The following is a 15303-nucleotide window of genomic DNA, read 5'->3' as shown; positions in this document are numbered from 1 at the left end:
CAAATGGGCAAAATATGAGGTCATTCGATGCAGCAAGTAATTTATAACTGAATTTATAAAAGGTCTCCTGAACCATGTGGCAGTCAGGCAACACTGGAGCGCTCGCGATCCATGGCGATATAAGCGGACGGTCACGTGTTTGCTCACGATTGAACTGCGTAGGGAAGTTTGGGCTAGGGGTGCGAAGGGGTCAAGGAAGAAGGGGTGAAGTGACGACAGGGGGACAAAGGCCTGTGTCCTTCCCTTCGCTGTCTAGGCTCTGCCCGATCTCGGCGGCTGCACCACAGTGTGCCACCGCCGGACTCGAGGCGCGCTTCCTGCTACATGCCGACCGTGCGCTGTCGATGGCGCTTTCGGGTTACGACGTCGCTCGGGCCGATTCAATATGCCCGTCGTTGCCAAGGGGAGGGGGTTCCGAGCAGACAACACCTAACTGCAATTTCTAGCTCGAATGCATGCGTAGAACCTTACTTCTTTTTTAGATACGCATAATAACGCTCTTGATAGAAGCCGTAGCGCAAAAGCACGATTTGATGATTTGATGGTAGACCTTGTCATGACCCCTTTAAATTGAGGACAATGCATCGAGCTGTGGAAAGAAATGATAGGTGCAACATCAATAGACAGGGAGAGAGCAGGGTGGATGAGGGAAGAAACTGGGGGGGGGGGGGGGGGGGGGGGGGAAGAGGGGTTGATGACTTGACATTTTAGTGGAAATCAAGAAGAAATGAGCATGAGCAGGGTATGTAATGAGAAGACAAGATGACCGATGGTCGTTAAAGGTGCCCTAAAGAGAAATCTGCACTCGTCTTTTTATCACGGGAACTGTATCTACACGTTCCTGGCATTCTTAGAAACTTCGAATTATTATCCTGTGCGGCTGATTGCCCTAATTAAATCGGATTAAACGTCCCGGCTCCCACCTTTTCTTGAACTGAACGCGGTAGGTAGCGGAGTCAACCAACGCGTGGAGTGCATTTCAGCCAGTCCAGCGGCGGCTTCGCTTTTATTTTGTTTTTTTTTTAGGTTCCTGTGATTAAACCGTTTCAGTCACAGACAATATAGCCGCAAATTATGCCCACGGAAATAAAAATACAAGTGGACTCTTTGATTTACGTATCACTCCGCCAATGACAGAGCAACAAGCCGCCGTTGGACTGGCTTGCGCGTTGGTTGACTCCTCCTACCTACCGCGTCGGGTTAAAAAAAAAAGAAGAAACGGCGGGAGCCTGGACGTTTAATCCGATTTAATTAGGGCAATCGGCTGCAAAGGACAATAATTCGAAGTTTCTAAGAAAGCCCGGGACGTGCAGATAGAGTTACCGCGGTAAAAAAGACGAGTTCAGATTTCTCTTTAGTGCATCTTTAAGGGTGACATACTGTATCGCAAGAGAAGGCAAGCGTAACAGGGGGTGACAGAAAGTTAGATGGGCGGATGGGATTGGCAAGTTCGCGGGGATAAGATGTCCGCATCTGGCACAGGCCAGCAGCGGGCGTATTCAGGCTGATGATGACTATGGTGATGATGCTGATGACACAGAGGCAGTCGCGTCACGAGAGCTTTCGTGGAAGTGATCCGCCATCCCGATCAGCTTCCCGAGGCGCCATCTGCGCAAGCGCACTTATGCAAGACGTTAACTGCGCGTGCACATACAGACTCCCTATGGCAGGTGTAAACACGTGCTTGTCACTGCTCATTCATTCGCAGTTTGGTCCTCCTGGCGTACACAATCCAAGGGTAGCGGATCACGCTGTTCTAGAGCTGTCTTGCACCGACGTAAAGCCATTATCGATTCCACATGGAGGACCATAAAGAGACTATCGTACTCACCCATTATTAGGGCCGCTAAACTGGCCGCGATGCTGAACTGGAACTCAATAACTTTAGGAAGGAATGTCGCCAGGCCAGATACCAGCATACCTGGGAAAGGAACAGAATGAGGTTTTGTTAAAATTCTTTGCACTAAGGTTTATTTTCTCAATCTTTTGTCTAAGCACGAAAAAAAAGAAAAGCCCAAATACATTTCGTACCCGAAAAGTAGTATACATCAGATCACTTCAGAACACCGGCGCACAGGAGTGTGTCTCCCAAAAGGTTTACTGAAATTCCTTAATTGGCTCAGGAGTAAATAAATAATTTTTTTTTCATCAAGAAAATGCATAATGCCTTTACTTCATTATTAATTATTAATTGGTTTTTTGGGGGAAAGGAAATGGCGCAGTATCTGTCTCATATATCGTTGGACACCTGAACCGCGCCGTAAGGGAAGGGTAAAGGAGGGAGTCAAAGAAGAAAGGAAGAGAGAGGTGCCGTAGTGGAGGGCTCCGGAATAATTTCGACCACCTGGGGATCATCTTTAACGTGCGCTGACATCGCACAGCACACGGGCGCCTTAGCGTTTTTCCTCCATAAAAACGCAGCCGCCGCGGTCGGGTTCGAACCCGGGAGCTCCGGATCAGTAGTCGAGCGCCCTAACCACTGAGCCACCGCGGCGTTGGACACATTTTGCGGAGATGTTACATAGAACAAGTGTCGAAACCCCACGGTGCGAATGACAAATTCAGCTCGCAAGGCGACTTCCCCGTGAATCATTTTTACAATTTCCGCTCCCTTACTTCAACTCACTAACCTTCGGTGGCTCCGGCCAAGCTTAGGAACACAAAGGTCGGGTTGGTGATGAGTATCTTGAAGGATGCCGGGAGATCCTTGGCGCGGGCCCCGAAGCCGCTCTGCACCGCTTCGCTCTTCTGAAGCTTCTGGTGCATCTCGGATTTCTTCTGAGCCTGCAGCTTTAATGAACCTGCGAATATCACGTGTAGTTCTGTAGTCTATAAACAACGTACAGAGGTTAGATTGGGCTAAAGAAAAAAACAATTGCCTGCCCGCACCGTCTTGCGACACAACGGGATAAGAATAAGAGCTCCTTGTACGAGATATGCAGTTTGGTCGGAATAGTCGAGAACTTTTTATTGGCACATACCGACTGTTGCCCCCTATCCTCTTTCATTTATTTTCTCCATTCTGCCTGCTATCCTTTATTTCCGCTGCTCCAGCTCAGGTGTTTCAGTATCGAAGGCAGATGACGAGGCTATCAAAATTTTTCCCTTCATTTTTTTTATTATTTTAACAAACCACTTAGTACTACTGCTTCTGTTGCGTAAATCAGAAAATCGAAAAAATTCTCTCGGCCTAATCACCCGCTCGTTAGCGTTCAAAATTCGCACGAAGGTGGCATTTGGTGGTCAGTTTTGTTTTATATTACGTTTGGGAGGAGTACTTGCCTGATTCGGCCAAGATTAATCGGAAATCTTCACCGTCTGTGGCGACGGCGTACCAAAACTGCGAGCTTTCACAGTAATGATGCCGGTAGCGCCATCATGCGCCCTCCAGATGAACGAGCACTCTATCGTGCAGGAAGGCTGCGGTGGAACTCATGGGAGAAACGCAAGGTGCGGGGAGGAAGGCAGTTGCGAGCAACAGCGTTTTCTGCATCCAATTTGGATAAAATAGCCGAGAAAGCGCTTTCAAACCAACCGCGCAGCCGCTTTCTCCCCCTTGCGTTTCGCCGCAGACTCAATGGTGGAGTGCTCGTTCCTTCGGCGAGCACAGATGGCGCTACGGGTCCGATTGCTGCGAAAGCTTGTCGTTTCGGTCCGCCGTCACCGCAGACGTTCGAGATTTTCGATTAATACTGACAGAAGTATGCAAGTACCTCATCTAAATGTAGTATAAAATAAAACTAACCGCCAATTGCCACCTGTGCGCGAAAATTCAGCCCGAACAAAGCAACCGAAAGAAATTTTTTTCGATTTTCTCTGATTTACGTAACAGTCAATATATCAATCGTTGACATTTCTAAGTTCTTTTTGTCGCCCTCTGCAAGAATAACTACCGCTGAGCAGTATCTCAATAACTCCGTCCTTTCACATGTACTCTCTAAACACGAGTAAGCCTATGTGGGAGTAAAAAGTGAACAAGCTGTCCTCTAGCGCAGTTCTTTTAACAGGCAGGGTATGCTTCCCATGTTCCGGGGTACACTTCGATCAGTAATTATACGGAATGCTTACCCTTGTCACCGGAAGTATATTCCCACTGCAAACTATAGTAACCTGATGCAGTTAGCAAAGGGAGAACTCCGGACTCCGGAATCGTGACTCCGGAGGTCTTGAGGTTAGCAAATAGAACAGATTGAAACCTGGGTAAAATCTTCGTAACTGCTAGAACTACTGGTTTCCGTTGCCAACTGTAAGTGTCCCATATTTTTAGTGAGGGAAACAGCTTCACTGCTTGGGCAGGGTACCCTGCTCCTTAAATTAAGAGCGGTAGCGAACCGCTTATTCCTTTTTACTCATTTTGTGTTTAAAGTGTATGTCGTAACAAGCTCCTCAGTTCCTATAGCTGTTGTGTGGCTCAAGAGCTGCGGTATATGTACGCAGCAAAGCAGTAAGGACGAGATTAGGCTTTTACGATGAGCGTTGTTTACCTGGGAGGACCTTGGGGAAGGCACTAATGGGGACGGCAGCAAGAAGAGCCGTTACGGAGGACACGACGAAACCAATCCACCAGGCGCCCACCCAGACACCACTGGAGGGCGTCAAGCCTAATCTGTTCGGGAAGAAAAAGGAGAGATAACGTTGTCACTACTGGTTTGTACAATGCAACTGGGCGAAAGTGGCGCTAAAATTGCATGCAGGACAATATTCCAAACTAGCCCGTGTGATGACCCATATTTGCCGAAAACGAAAAGCAGGTAAGAACTGCACACATTCGTAACTGTTAACCATATAATTCGGTACACTCAGCTCCTGCTTATCGCTGATCGGTGTTTAACGTCGCAAAGCGACTCAGGCTATGGGAGACACCGTAGTGAAGGGCTCCGGAAATTTCGACCACCAGGGGTTCTGTAACGTGCACTGACATCGCACAGTACACCGGCCTCTAGAATTTCGCCTCCATCGAAATTCGACCGCCGCGGCCGTGATCGAACCCGCGACTTTCAGGCCAACAGCCGAGTGCCATAACCACTCAGCTACCGCGGCGGCTGTACACGCAGCTCCATCTAACCACCATGTTCGCTGTAGCCGCTGCACCATCAGTAAGGTGGCAGCCAAGCGTTCTGAGTGGAGTTTTGCGAAATAAATGACAGTTCTGAATAGCAGTCATCGTTCAAGACGCTAACACTGAAACAACTCGTGCACAGAAGAACTGCATGGATACTCACGCTGAAGCATCTACGGAGAGGTCGGTGTATATCTTCAGAAATTGGCCTCCTAGAATATAGCCAAGTGCAGGGCCGATGATCGCCATGGTATAGAAAATACCTGCGACAGGAACAAAACGGGTGCAAAGGTGAGTGCGCGCCTGCGTATCATTTGCATACTTCCGACAGCGAATTCTCTCGTTTCAGCAGGTGGCGCAGCTGTGAAGTCACCTTCCGTACTTGCGCTGATGCGTACGCTCACAAATGGAACTCTTCAACAGCGAACAGTAAACGTTTTATTGTGTTTAACTAAAAGCTTAACGAATTCAAATTTTCTAGTCTCTTGATGCATCCACCATGCATGACTTCAACTGTTCAAGGAAGTGTCGTCGGTCGACGTACCAATGTACACAGAGGACATCTTCGTAGACACGATCTCGTCCAGGTAAGTACAGCCAAGCGTGAAGAAGGGTGTCGCCCCGGCACCGTGCAGCATCTGTCCCGCGAGGAACATGTACTTGTACTGGTTCAGGGAGCCCACCTCCCTGCTCCCGCAGAAACCCTCGGTGGCGTTGGCCGCCAGGCGGCAGAGGCTCTCCCGGTCGTCCTCGGTGCTGAAGGCGTACGTACCGGCCAGGAAGTGCGGCAGCGAGAAGACGAAGGCACCGAGGCCCAGCACGAGGCAGCCGACGCCCACGAACAGCGGCTTGCTCCGGGTGCCGCCGAAGTAGCTGATGGGCGCCAGGAGCAGGAAGGACGCGATGTCGTACCCGCTGGCCACAAGGCCGCTCTCGGAGCTGCGCAGCTGGAAGCGCCGCTCGATGGTGGTGATGACCACGTTGACGAAGCCGTTCACGATGAGTCCCTGCAGGAACCCCGCCCAGCACAGGAAGAACAGCACCCACGGAGGCGTGCGGAAACGCTGGAGCCAGCTGGGTCGTAGGCAACCCCAACCGCAGGTCCCGCCCGCGTCTTCGCCATAGTCGGCGACCATTCCCCTAGGATGCACTGCGGTGTCGGGTATACCCACGGGGTCTGGGATGACGGGAGGCTTGCCGACCACCAGGGGCTCGTTGCTTTGCGAGTTGGTCATGGTACCGAGGCTGGAGACGCTGTCGTCTCGCGGGAACCGCTGTCTGTCTCCGCTGATGAGCGTCATGGCTCAGTGCTTGCTTGGCTGGTCGGGCTAGAGACTCAGCGCGTTTGGCAGTGGTGGCGGCGGCCGAAATGAAGGTTTACTTTTGCGATGTGCGCACTCTGCTAAACAATGAACGCTGTGCGCCACACAAAGCGTGAAGCGGTCCCTGCTCTGCAGTCGTCTCCCGCGGCCTTCCGTCCTTCACTGCAGCGATCCTTAACTTGGTCCTCCTGCGAAGAAAGTAGAATTTTTTTCTTAAGAACGTCGGTAGCTATAACTTCATACCCGCGCTTCATTTCATTTCATGTCATTATGTATAAAGCAAATAAATATAAGGAGGCACAAAAGTGAATGCTGCAAGTCCTAGAAAATGCCCACAACTTGCATGTGTCCTTAGAAGTGGTCCTCGAAACAATTTACACTTGTCATCTAATTGATCCTCTATATAGCATCATAAACTGCAATGACTGGAAAAATCATAAGCCCTGCCGTTACATCCGGATCAAGAATAAATCGGTCGAAACAATACATCGCTAAGTTATGCGCATTTCTCGAGGCCCGAGATTAATCGTTACGCGCGGTAAGCACTTTCGCTGCCTAAGGGCAAAGCTTGATAGATCAATTTCCTCTATTACTACGTGCCTGTCTTGGCGTGGAGGCGGCCAGAGGAATTGTCGGTGGCCACAATTTGCATGTAATGCGACGCCATCTCTGCGTGTCCCCTAAAAACCGACCGGCTACAAGGATAAAGAATAATTGCAGAAACGAAAGCAGTGACGGGTGAAGCGAATCGCGAGAATGAATAAAAATGCTCCAAATTACAATCTCTCGATCAACAGGGATTTCGGGCGAACACTGCAACGAAGGCAACGCAGATTCACGCTAGCTGTAGGCGTTAAGCCACAGAGTAAACGATGTAATGAAAGCCGCCCGCTCCGTTCGGCAGTAATCCATAGGATTTATCTTGCCGCGTCAGCGGAAGAGGAAAATGGGAAAAAAACTGCCGAGGGTAGTCACAGATAAAGTATATTTGCCCCCCCCCCCCTTCCCTCTTCCTCAGCGTGCCAGCCACAGCGCGGACGCCAAGAGAGATTGTTCCAGAGGATTACCAGCAACACAAAAAGATGGTGATATAAAAAAAAAGAAAATCAGTGCGCAGGGATGACACACTTGCCCCCTTCGCATGCCTTCGGCAAACTGTCTCCATGACAGCGATGTAGCGATGTAGAAGCTATGCGGACATGCACGCATCCACCGCCCCCCACCGCCGCTCCGCAAAACCTGTTTACACGTGACCAAGCCACAACGCGGGGGATTAACTCTGGCTTAAGCATGCCCCGTATAATAGATGTGGGACGCCTCGTGAAGATAAAAACACTGAACGGTAATGAACGATGTTTCCGTCAAGCACCCGCAGGTAGTATTTATCGTTCACGTCAAGTTCGCACCGGCCGCGAATATACTCAGGGCAACGAAGTAAGCTGCTCCGCTGCTCCGCGAGCTACTGAGGCAAAGCCTTCTTTAAAGGCAGACCCAAATTTTAAAGCATTTATTCTATAAGATCTCGCCTAGTCGCTCTTGGTCAGGGACATCTCCGTTTGAATGCTTGACGAAGAACATCGAATCAGACCGGAAATACGTCAAGCTTGGGCAGCAACAAAGACTAATAGCTGCTCCTGACGTCTGGAAGTTAAAGGTCAGCAAACTGAGGAGCGGAAACGGTTGTTGACAGAGCGCATCCGACAACCTATCCGGCCTTACACATTCCTCTCTTAAGAGGCGAGTTACCCTCACTACATCAATTTCAGAGAAACTTCAACAGCCGTCAAGCGGCACTCCTAACTTGCAGAGGTGGGCATTTGGCCTCAAAAATCTGGACCGCACCTCAACCTCGAAAAGAATTTGCCGACCTCACTCAACCTCAGTTGAGGTCTCCTTAGACGCCCTCACCACACTTTCCTGAGGCCACTGCTGTCCTCACTCACTCTCACCTCAACCTCAAATTGTGAAACGAAAAACAAAACAAAAAGCGATTAAGAAGTTTTTCAATTAAAAACACTTCTGAGCATCCTGTGAGACAGGAAAGCCAAAATGATGATTGTATTATTTAATAAGGTTTGTACAGAGACTATTGATGTTGCTCGCAATAGGAGAAGCTTATAATATGGGATGAACTCTCAGAGAGTATATGGCCTGCGGGAAGGGGTGTCCAATACGCGGTTACCACCAGTACGTCGGTAAGTACTTTAAATGTGTCAATATTTGGCCACCTGCTTCGTGCATAATTGTTCGTATTTGAAGCCTCCCGCTAATTCACGCACGAACCGGCAATTGACAAACACAGCCCTTCTACGCCATCTACCAGAAAATGGGAGGAGGGGGGAGGTATTCACGATGCTCTTTTCAGGCTTTAGAATAGTTACCGAATATAAAGAAACTGGTCGTCGATGTACTTCCCAATGCGACAGTTATGCAGACGCATATATTTCGATTTTCTAGGCCTATCCGTCATAGCGAGAATGCTCTTTTAAGTCCTCTGTATGTTGCCTTCGAAATCACTTAACAAGTTGCGACTGCAGTACACCAACAGAGGCACGTTGTATTTATGTCTGTGTAGACGCGAGCGGCTTCTTTTATTAATGCAAAAGCATTAGATGGCTCACTTTCAAGGTCATATCCGAAAAAGTGTCTGCAAGAAACGGTGCCATGTGACTTCACGAGCCGACGAGTCACGCGACGAAGATGATGACGTCACACAATCAATTAATGCTGATTAATATAATTAAGTAACGTTAAGACTAATCAGTATAATTAGCTATGGCACCATGTGAGTGTGACGTCATACCAGGTCACGTGACAGCGATGTATTGTGCCATCAAACCTAGTCACGTGACGACGCTGTAATATGACATCACACCCGCTCACGTGACAACGATTTAATTTCTCGTCATACCAAACCCCCATCCACCCCCTTCCACCCCCTTTCAAGATCCATACGGATCCCACAATACTACACATGTGCGCATGACGCATTACAAAGAGTGCCCACAGCCCGAACCACATTATGACATTTCGATTGTCCAGCATGTAAACGCACCAGATCTTATGTATGACATACTGCAATGATCACGCAATGACAGATGCCTTTGACTCTCGAGATGATGGCGATGATGACGATGCTAATAGTGTATCCTTATGAGCCTGGGGAAGTCTGATATACCACTACCAAATTAAAAGTTGCCAGAATATTGATTAAATATTGTACATTGCCCAGCAACCGAAGACAATTATTGTGCCGGAAAATAGGAATACCTGCAGCTAATAATTAAGGATGATGATGTTGATGTACCTGGGAGGTGTAGAGCTTCCCCCGTTTCCGCCACTTCCCTCCAGGTGGCGATGGTAATGGCTTCGAAATCCTGGGAATTCTCTGATGACTCGGAGAACCCGCGGCATTTTGAAAGAAAGGGCTAGATTACGTCTCCGAACACTGTGACAACTATTAAAATCACACGGGTCAGAACAACTGCCCTAGAGTGGGCAGCGTGAACGGCTATTTCTGTCAAGAGCACCATAACTCTCCGCTCAAATTTCCCCGCAGCGAAATCTTTTTCCGAGCCCACCACATCCCGGAGAAAAAATAAAAAAACCGCCTAAGTACTCATACGCCTCAACAGAATTCTGGGCACCATTTCGTCAACCAGCCTGAGACAAGCTGCTTGAAGTCAGTCACTTGTTTTCCTTCAAAACTGAACTAATCAATGGTACGCCAGCATTCTCGACGTTTTTTACCCACGAGCACCGCACGAGAATTCTGCGAAGCCGTTTAAGGTGAACGATGGGTCCCTGCAAAATAGTTAAAGGACAGATAACGTGTAGTGCCTGGTCGTCTGCAAGGCAGGCCGCCAACCTAACTGATCCCATACGAGAAAAGAAAAAAAAAACAGAGAATGATTAGAAACATGCAAACAAAAATCGCACACTAGAACAGAAGCGAACGAGAGTGTGCCGCATTAAACGTCATATTAGAAGGTTTGAAACAGCGACTCAATAGCACAGCGCGAGCACGCAATCAGTTGTGTTCACACATCTTCATTAAAAAAAAGGAAAACGAGTCAGCTACCACATCACCATACATTCATTATAGTTATGCATATTTTACCGCTGTAACACCGCTATGCTGGTGCTTTCGCCTCATGTTACGCGGTGTTTCGGCATAATAAGCGAATTCCCGAGAAGGAACAAGGAATCGGAGACCAAAAGAAAGGTTATTGGTAAGGATAAAGAAGTGAAATTATATTTGCATCTGCTTGCATTACGGAACGGGAATATGCAGAATTAGTGCGAGATTCGAAAGGGGAAGTCACCGATGAAAAATTTCGACGGTGTTATACAGGTTTTTCTGGCTTCGTGCTTTTTAATCAAATCACCAGGTGTCCTTGTAGGAACCACTTGAATCACATTCTGTCGCCTGTGTCGACTGCTCCAGTTTCTGTTAAGTCAGCTTGTAACGTACAGCAGGATCCCTTTTCTTCGACTGCAAGGCAAGAGCCATGACGTCAGCGCCGGCAACGAACACGAACACGAAGCACTCTTGCTTGGGGCCATCCGCGCTGCGACGAATTTATTGCGTGCTTGTTGGACTGAACTTATTTGTTTGCGGCATCAAACAAAGCTACCGCGGGTCAACGTGAGTTACGTGCTTCGCGCGCTCCCGGGAGTTTGAGCCGACCGGCAGGCAGCCGTGTGCTACGCCAGCGGGGCAAGGGGGAGGGAGAGTGGCGTGCTGTGACAGTAACACCATTTCCGGGAAGACCAGAGGGGGTGCGTCTTCCTGTAGGCTCGGACTTTAACGGACATTACGGCGCAGCACCGGAAGCTAAGAGGGAACTGTGGCATCCGGTTGTCCAAACAGGGGAAACCGAACACCAAGCGTCATTGCACGAACACTGCGGTGATGCGCTGCAACTCCGCTACGGAAGCGGCACTCGTCGGAGTAAGACGTGGAAACTGCAAAAAATCTCGACCTCAAAATTTCTACCTCACTGAATGACGACCGCACTCAACCTCAAACTCACGCGTGAGGTTGAGGTCTGATTTCCTGACCTCACTCACAAAATTTCGAGCCGTCGCCGACCTCACCTCAACCTCACCTTACGATGTGAGGTTGAGGTCATTTCGTGGTTGAGGTCGACCTCATGAGGTCGAAACCTCGTAAGGTAGCCCAGCTCTGCTCCTAAGTGCTCCACTCAAACGGCCAAAAACTTGCCTGGAAACAATTTCATTCTTCTTAAGACGCAGCATGCAAAACGCAGGAGAAAATGAACGAAACATACTTCAGTTAGCAACACAACGATATGAACGCAACAGATCGATTTCCAAGCGAAGCTCAGTGGCGAACAAAAAATCTTTGAAATGTGTTTACAGTCATGCTTCCGGCGACTAATGACGAACCGAAACATCCCGGGTTCGAAACCGACCGCGGCGGCTGCGTTTTTATGGAGGAAAAACGCTAAGGCGCCCGTGTGCTGTGCGATGTCAGTGCACGTGAAAGATCCCCAGATGGTCAAAATTATTCCGGAGCCCTCCACTACGGCACCTCTTTCTTCCTTTCTTCTTTCACTCCCTCCTTTATCCCTTCCCTTACGGCGCGGTTCAGGTGTCCAAAGATATATGAGACAGATACTGCGCCATTTCCTTTCCCCAAAAACCAATTATTATAAACATCTTACTAGTTTTTAAATGATGCGCTTCTCGCGCACCATTCCTGTCCTAATTTCAAGCGCTGTCAAACACACCCGACAAAGGGCAGTGACACGATGGGGCTTGCAGCTAACTGCCTAAGTCCAGCTGCCACCAAGCAACATCGCGGACCGTTGAAGCGTTCGCGAGTCGTCGATCTAACGGCAATCTATTATTTTATCTATAGCATCAAGGTTAACTCTAGAAGAATGACAGTATCGCTCTAGTCGTCAAACTTGAGGGCTGTGTTCTGCGATGATGGGTTGTTGATTGCCAGCGAAAGGCTCTCGGCCAGCGCCTTCATATATGGCCGCCCAGTCATTGCCGCTTTGTATAGCGGCTGCCACGTATGAGTTGCGCGCCACGTTTCTCCGAACAGCTGCGACGTGAGAAATCAACTGGGAAGAAGTCATAAGGCCGGACGCTTTTGTTCATTCCGCATCACTTGCTCTCTCACTTGCCCGAGAAACCAAGTGAAGCAAGCTTTTTTCTCTCTCTTTCTTACCCTCGCCCGTGTGCACGTGTGGGACCGTTTTCAATCGATTCGAGCCAGGGAGGGGAAAGTCTCTTTCTGGCAACAGTGAAGATGGGATATTGCATCCATTTATCAGCGCCACTGACTTTCCGCAGTCGCTAGCGCTGCAGAAAAAAAAAAGCTGGCAGGGTCGATAGCTTCCCATCTGTTGCCGCCGCCAGTTTTGTCTTAGGGCTTCTCTGAGAAACTGGGACGCCGTCAGAGTTTGTTCTGCTTTCAGGACTGTGTGTTTATGGCTGGATATTTTCCCGAAAGAAAGGTTGCCAGTGAAAAGACGCAGAAAGCTACCGCCGGGCAGGGCAAGCCAATGGTTCGATGCCAACCCGTCTTGGAAGCCACCGACCAGCCTGCGTGCCTACTTGCTCAGAGAACGGGGCATGAACAGTGGAGTTCTTTCAGGCCTCTGACCTCGTGAAAATAAACAAGCGCCCCGATAATTTTTTTTCCTGGAGTAAACAGCGCCATGTTGCACTAGCGCGACTTATGAACCTGCGAGACGAGAAAAAATAAACGAAAGTACATTGGAAGTTGAGAATCAACGTTAAAGCAAACCGAAGAGAATTTCATGTTCGCCAATTTAACCTTGTCAAAGAGAGTACCACTCAATGTTTTTTTTTTCTTCTTGATATAAAGCCAGTTAATTAGGCTGAGCCTCTCATAAGCCCTTTCGCCAAAAGTGCCTTTGTGTACAGTGCAGTTTGCCTGACAAGGAGCCACAGCAGCGCGACCGCACGCAATGGTTAGCAAGTAGCAAGTGCTGCTCGGTGAGTATGGTCAGCGGAAGACTACCCGTGCAGGAGATTCCCCCAAGGTCAGGACATACGAAAGTGAAGAATACTTGGAAAATAAAGCCGCATATGATTCATTAACGTAGCGAACAGCATAAGGTGCAGCCCTTTCACCTCGCTCAAAAATACATTTCGTAAACTGACTGCGCCGGAGGTCTTCCAGTGTCACACGATTGTCTTCAAGTAGTCCACTCTTTTCTTTTGAAGCGAAACGCTTCACTACGCTAGGTAAAGCAGTCATCGGATAGGCAGCACGAAGACTTTGAACAAACTTCAGCCCAACCAAGGATAGCCGTGTATGAACATATATGTTACAGTTATGGTGTCTAATCCCTGATCCTTGACCTTGACCCATGTCCTTTAGTTGACCTTTGAAATTCGGTGGAATCTTGGCTGACCTTTGACCTTAAAGCATCCGGTGGGGTGATGTGAAGCCAGGTGATGACATCCGATGGGGTTGTAAGACCATGTGATACCACGTCACAGCCACGTGGTCGTGTGGGTATATATAGAACGGCTGTCGCGAGCATGTAGCGGAGCTGCCATGGACGAGCCTCAGACGCCTAGCAATCGTGCGTGCTTTTCGCTCAATTCCAAGGTTGACCAAGTTAATCCACTGCCATTTTTTTTCTTAATAGAAAACCAGACTTGGCGTTACTAAAGACCTTTCTTCTCACTGCTTCCCAAGGCCGCCATTAAGGAAAGCTCTGTGAGGTGAGGTCATCCCACGGCCTGGGACAACAGATAGCGCCCTATACTCTCGCAGACACTACACCAGCGTCTGCAAGAAGAGGACCCAAAGGGGCCCGATTGGCCCCGACGGGTCTGTCAAGGATGCTCGGTCCGGATATACAGCAGCTCCAATAGCGAGCGACGAATGGGTTCCGCAGTCAGCAAGAATGTGGAGGACCCTTTCCTCCAGCCACGCTTTTGCAGTGAACTCTGGGGGAGGGGTAGCACGAAGCAGTCACAAGCTGGAAAAAAAAAAGCGATCGTCTATCTCCTTGCACTTTTCCGCACGTGCGTTCCTGCAGACAGAGCTTTCCCATCTTTCCTGCACGTGCGCCCATAAAAAAGCCCGTTAGCAGCCGCTGAAAGACGCTCGCTGAAAGATGCTCGCTGAAGGCGCTTCCTGCCAGGGGCGCCACTGTTATGTTTAGCAGTCGGCAGGAGGCAGACCCCAATTGGAGTGATAAAAATCGTGCTCGTGTCTAGAGCCAGTCGGGAAGGGAGTTGGTCTCTCAAACAGCACGCTAAAACGATCTGTACTCAAGCGCGTTTCTCTCTCCCTCTCTGTCTATCTAGCACGACGGACTTTACTTCGGCAACGTGATTTGATGACAGCATCTGGACAATGAGGGATGGAAAATCTGAAATATATTGCCTTACGGCGAGAGCTGTTAATGGGAGACCACGCTGAGTTGTGTAACTGAAGCCCGTCGTAGTAGTTCTCCCTTGGCTTGGCTTGGCGCCGAACCGCTTGGGCGCCAAGCCAAGGCAAGCCAAGAGAAAAGAACAGAAAGGCGAAGAAAAGAAGAACAGACAAAGAAAAACAGGATAAAATGGAAAGACACAGACTTTGCGAGACAAATGAAAACCATTAAGAGAAGAGAAAAAGAGAGAGAGGCATGGAATTACTGACTAAACAGCGTTAGGGCTTAGGCTGTCACTTGAGGTTCAAGCTAAGCCGAAGCCTAGTTTAAGTGTTTATTGTGGCGTTTTGCTCCTATGTTGCGAGGAATTTCTGACAGACGCTCAGGATATGATATCCTATTATTGCCGTACGAGCGATTACCTGGCATTCGAAGGCTAAAAAGCCCAAACCCCATACAGGCAGGTAATGAAAGCAGAGTAGGTGTTCTGGTCAAAGGTCCACCTTGAACTTGAAAAAAAAAATGA

General features: G+C 49.0%; 1 protein-coding gene across 1 annotated transcript in view; it reads right to left on the bottom strand.

The window, feature by feature from the left end:
- The window catches only part of LOC144129998 (solute carrier organic anion transporter family member 4A1-like), a 27949-nt gene extending 12664 nt beyond the window's left edge, over positions 1-15285 (bottom strand). Inside the window, exons 1-6 of the mRNA XM_077664047.1 lie at positions 15200-15285; positions 5604-6569; positions 5223-5322; positions 4485-4606; positions 2631-2801; positions 1832-1921 (exon numbers count right to left, since the gene is read on the bottom strand). Coding sequence (XP_077520173.1) covers positions 1832-1921; positions 2631-2801; positions 4485-4606; positions 5223-5322; positions 5604-6360 — 1240 coding nt within the window. The 5' untranslated portion in view covers positions 6361-6569; positions 15200-15285. The remainder of the gene's footprint in view (positions 1-1831; positions 1922-2630; positions 2802-4484; positions 4607-5222; positions 5323-5603; positions 6570-15199) is intronic.
- Between the last annotated feature and the right edge of the window lie 18 nt (positions 15286-15303).

Source organism: Amblyomma americanum, chromosome 4 (assembly GCF_052857255.1).
Source record: "Amblyomma americanum isolate KBUSLIRL-KWMA chromosome 4, ASM5285725v1, whole genome shotgun sequence".
Taxonomy (NCBI): Eukaryota; Metazoa; Arthropoda; class Arachnida; order Ixodida; family Ixodidae; genus Amblyomma; species Amblyomma americanum.
The sequence above is the reverse complement of the archived record's forward strand: the minus strand, read 5'-3'. Positions and strand labels throughout refer to the sequence as shown.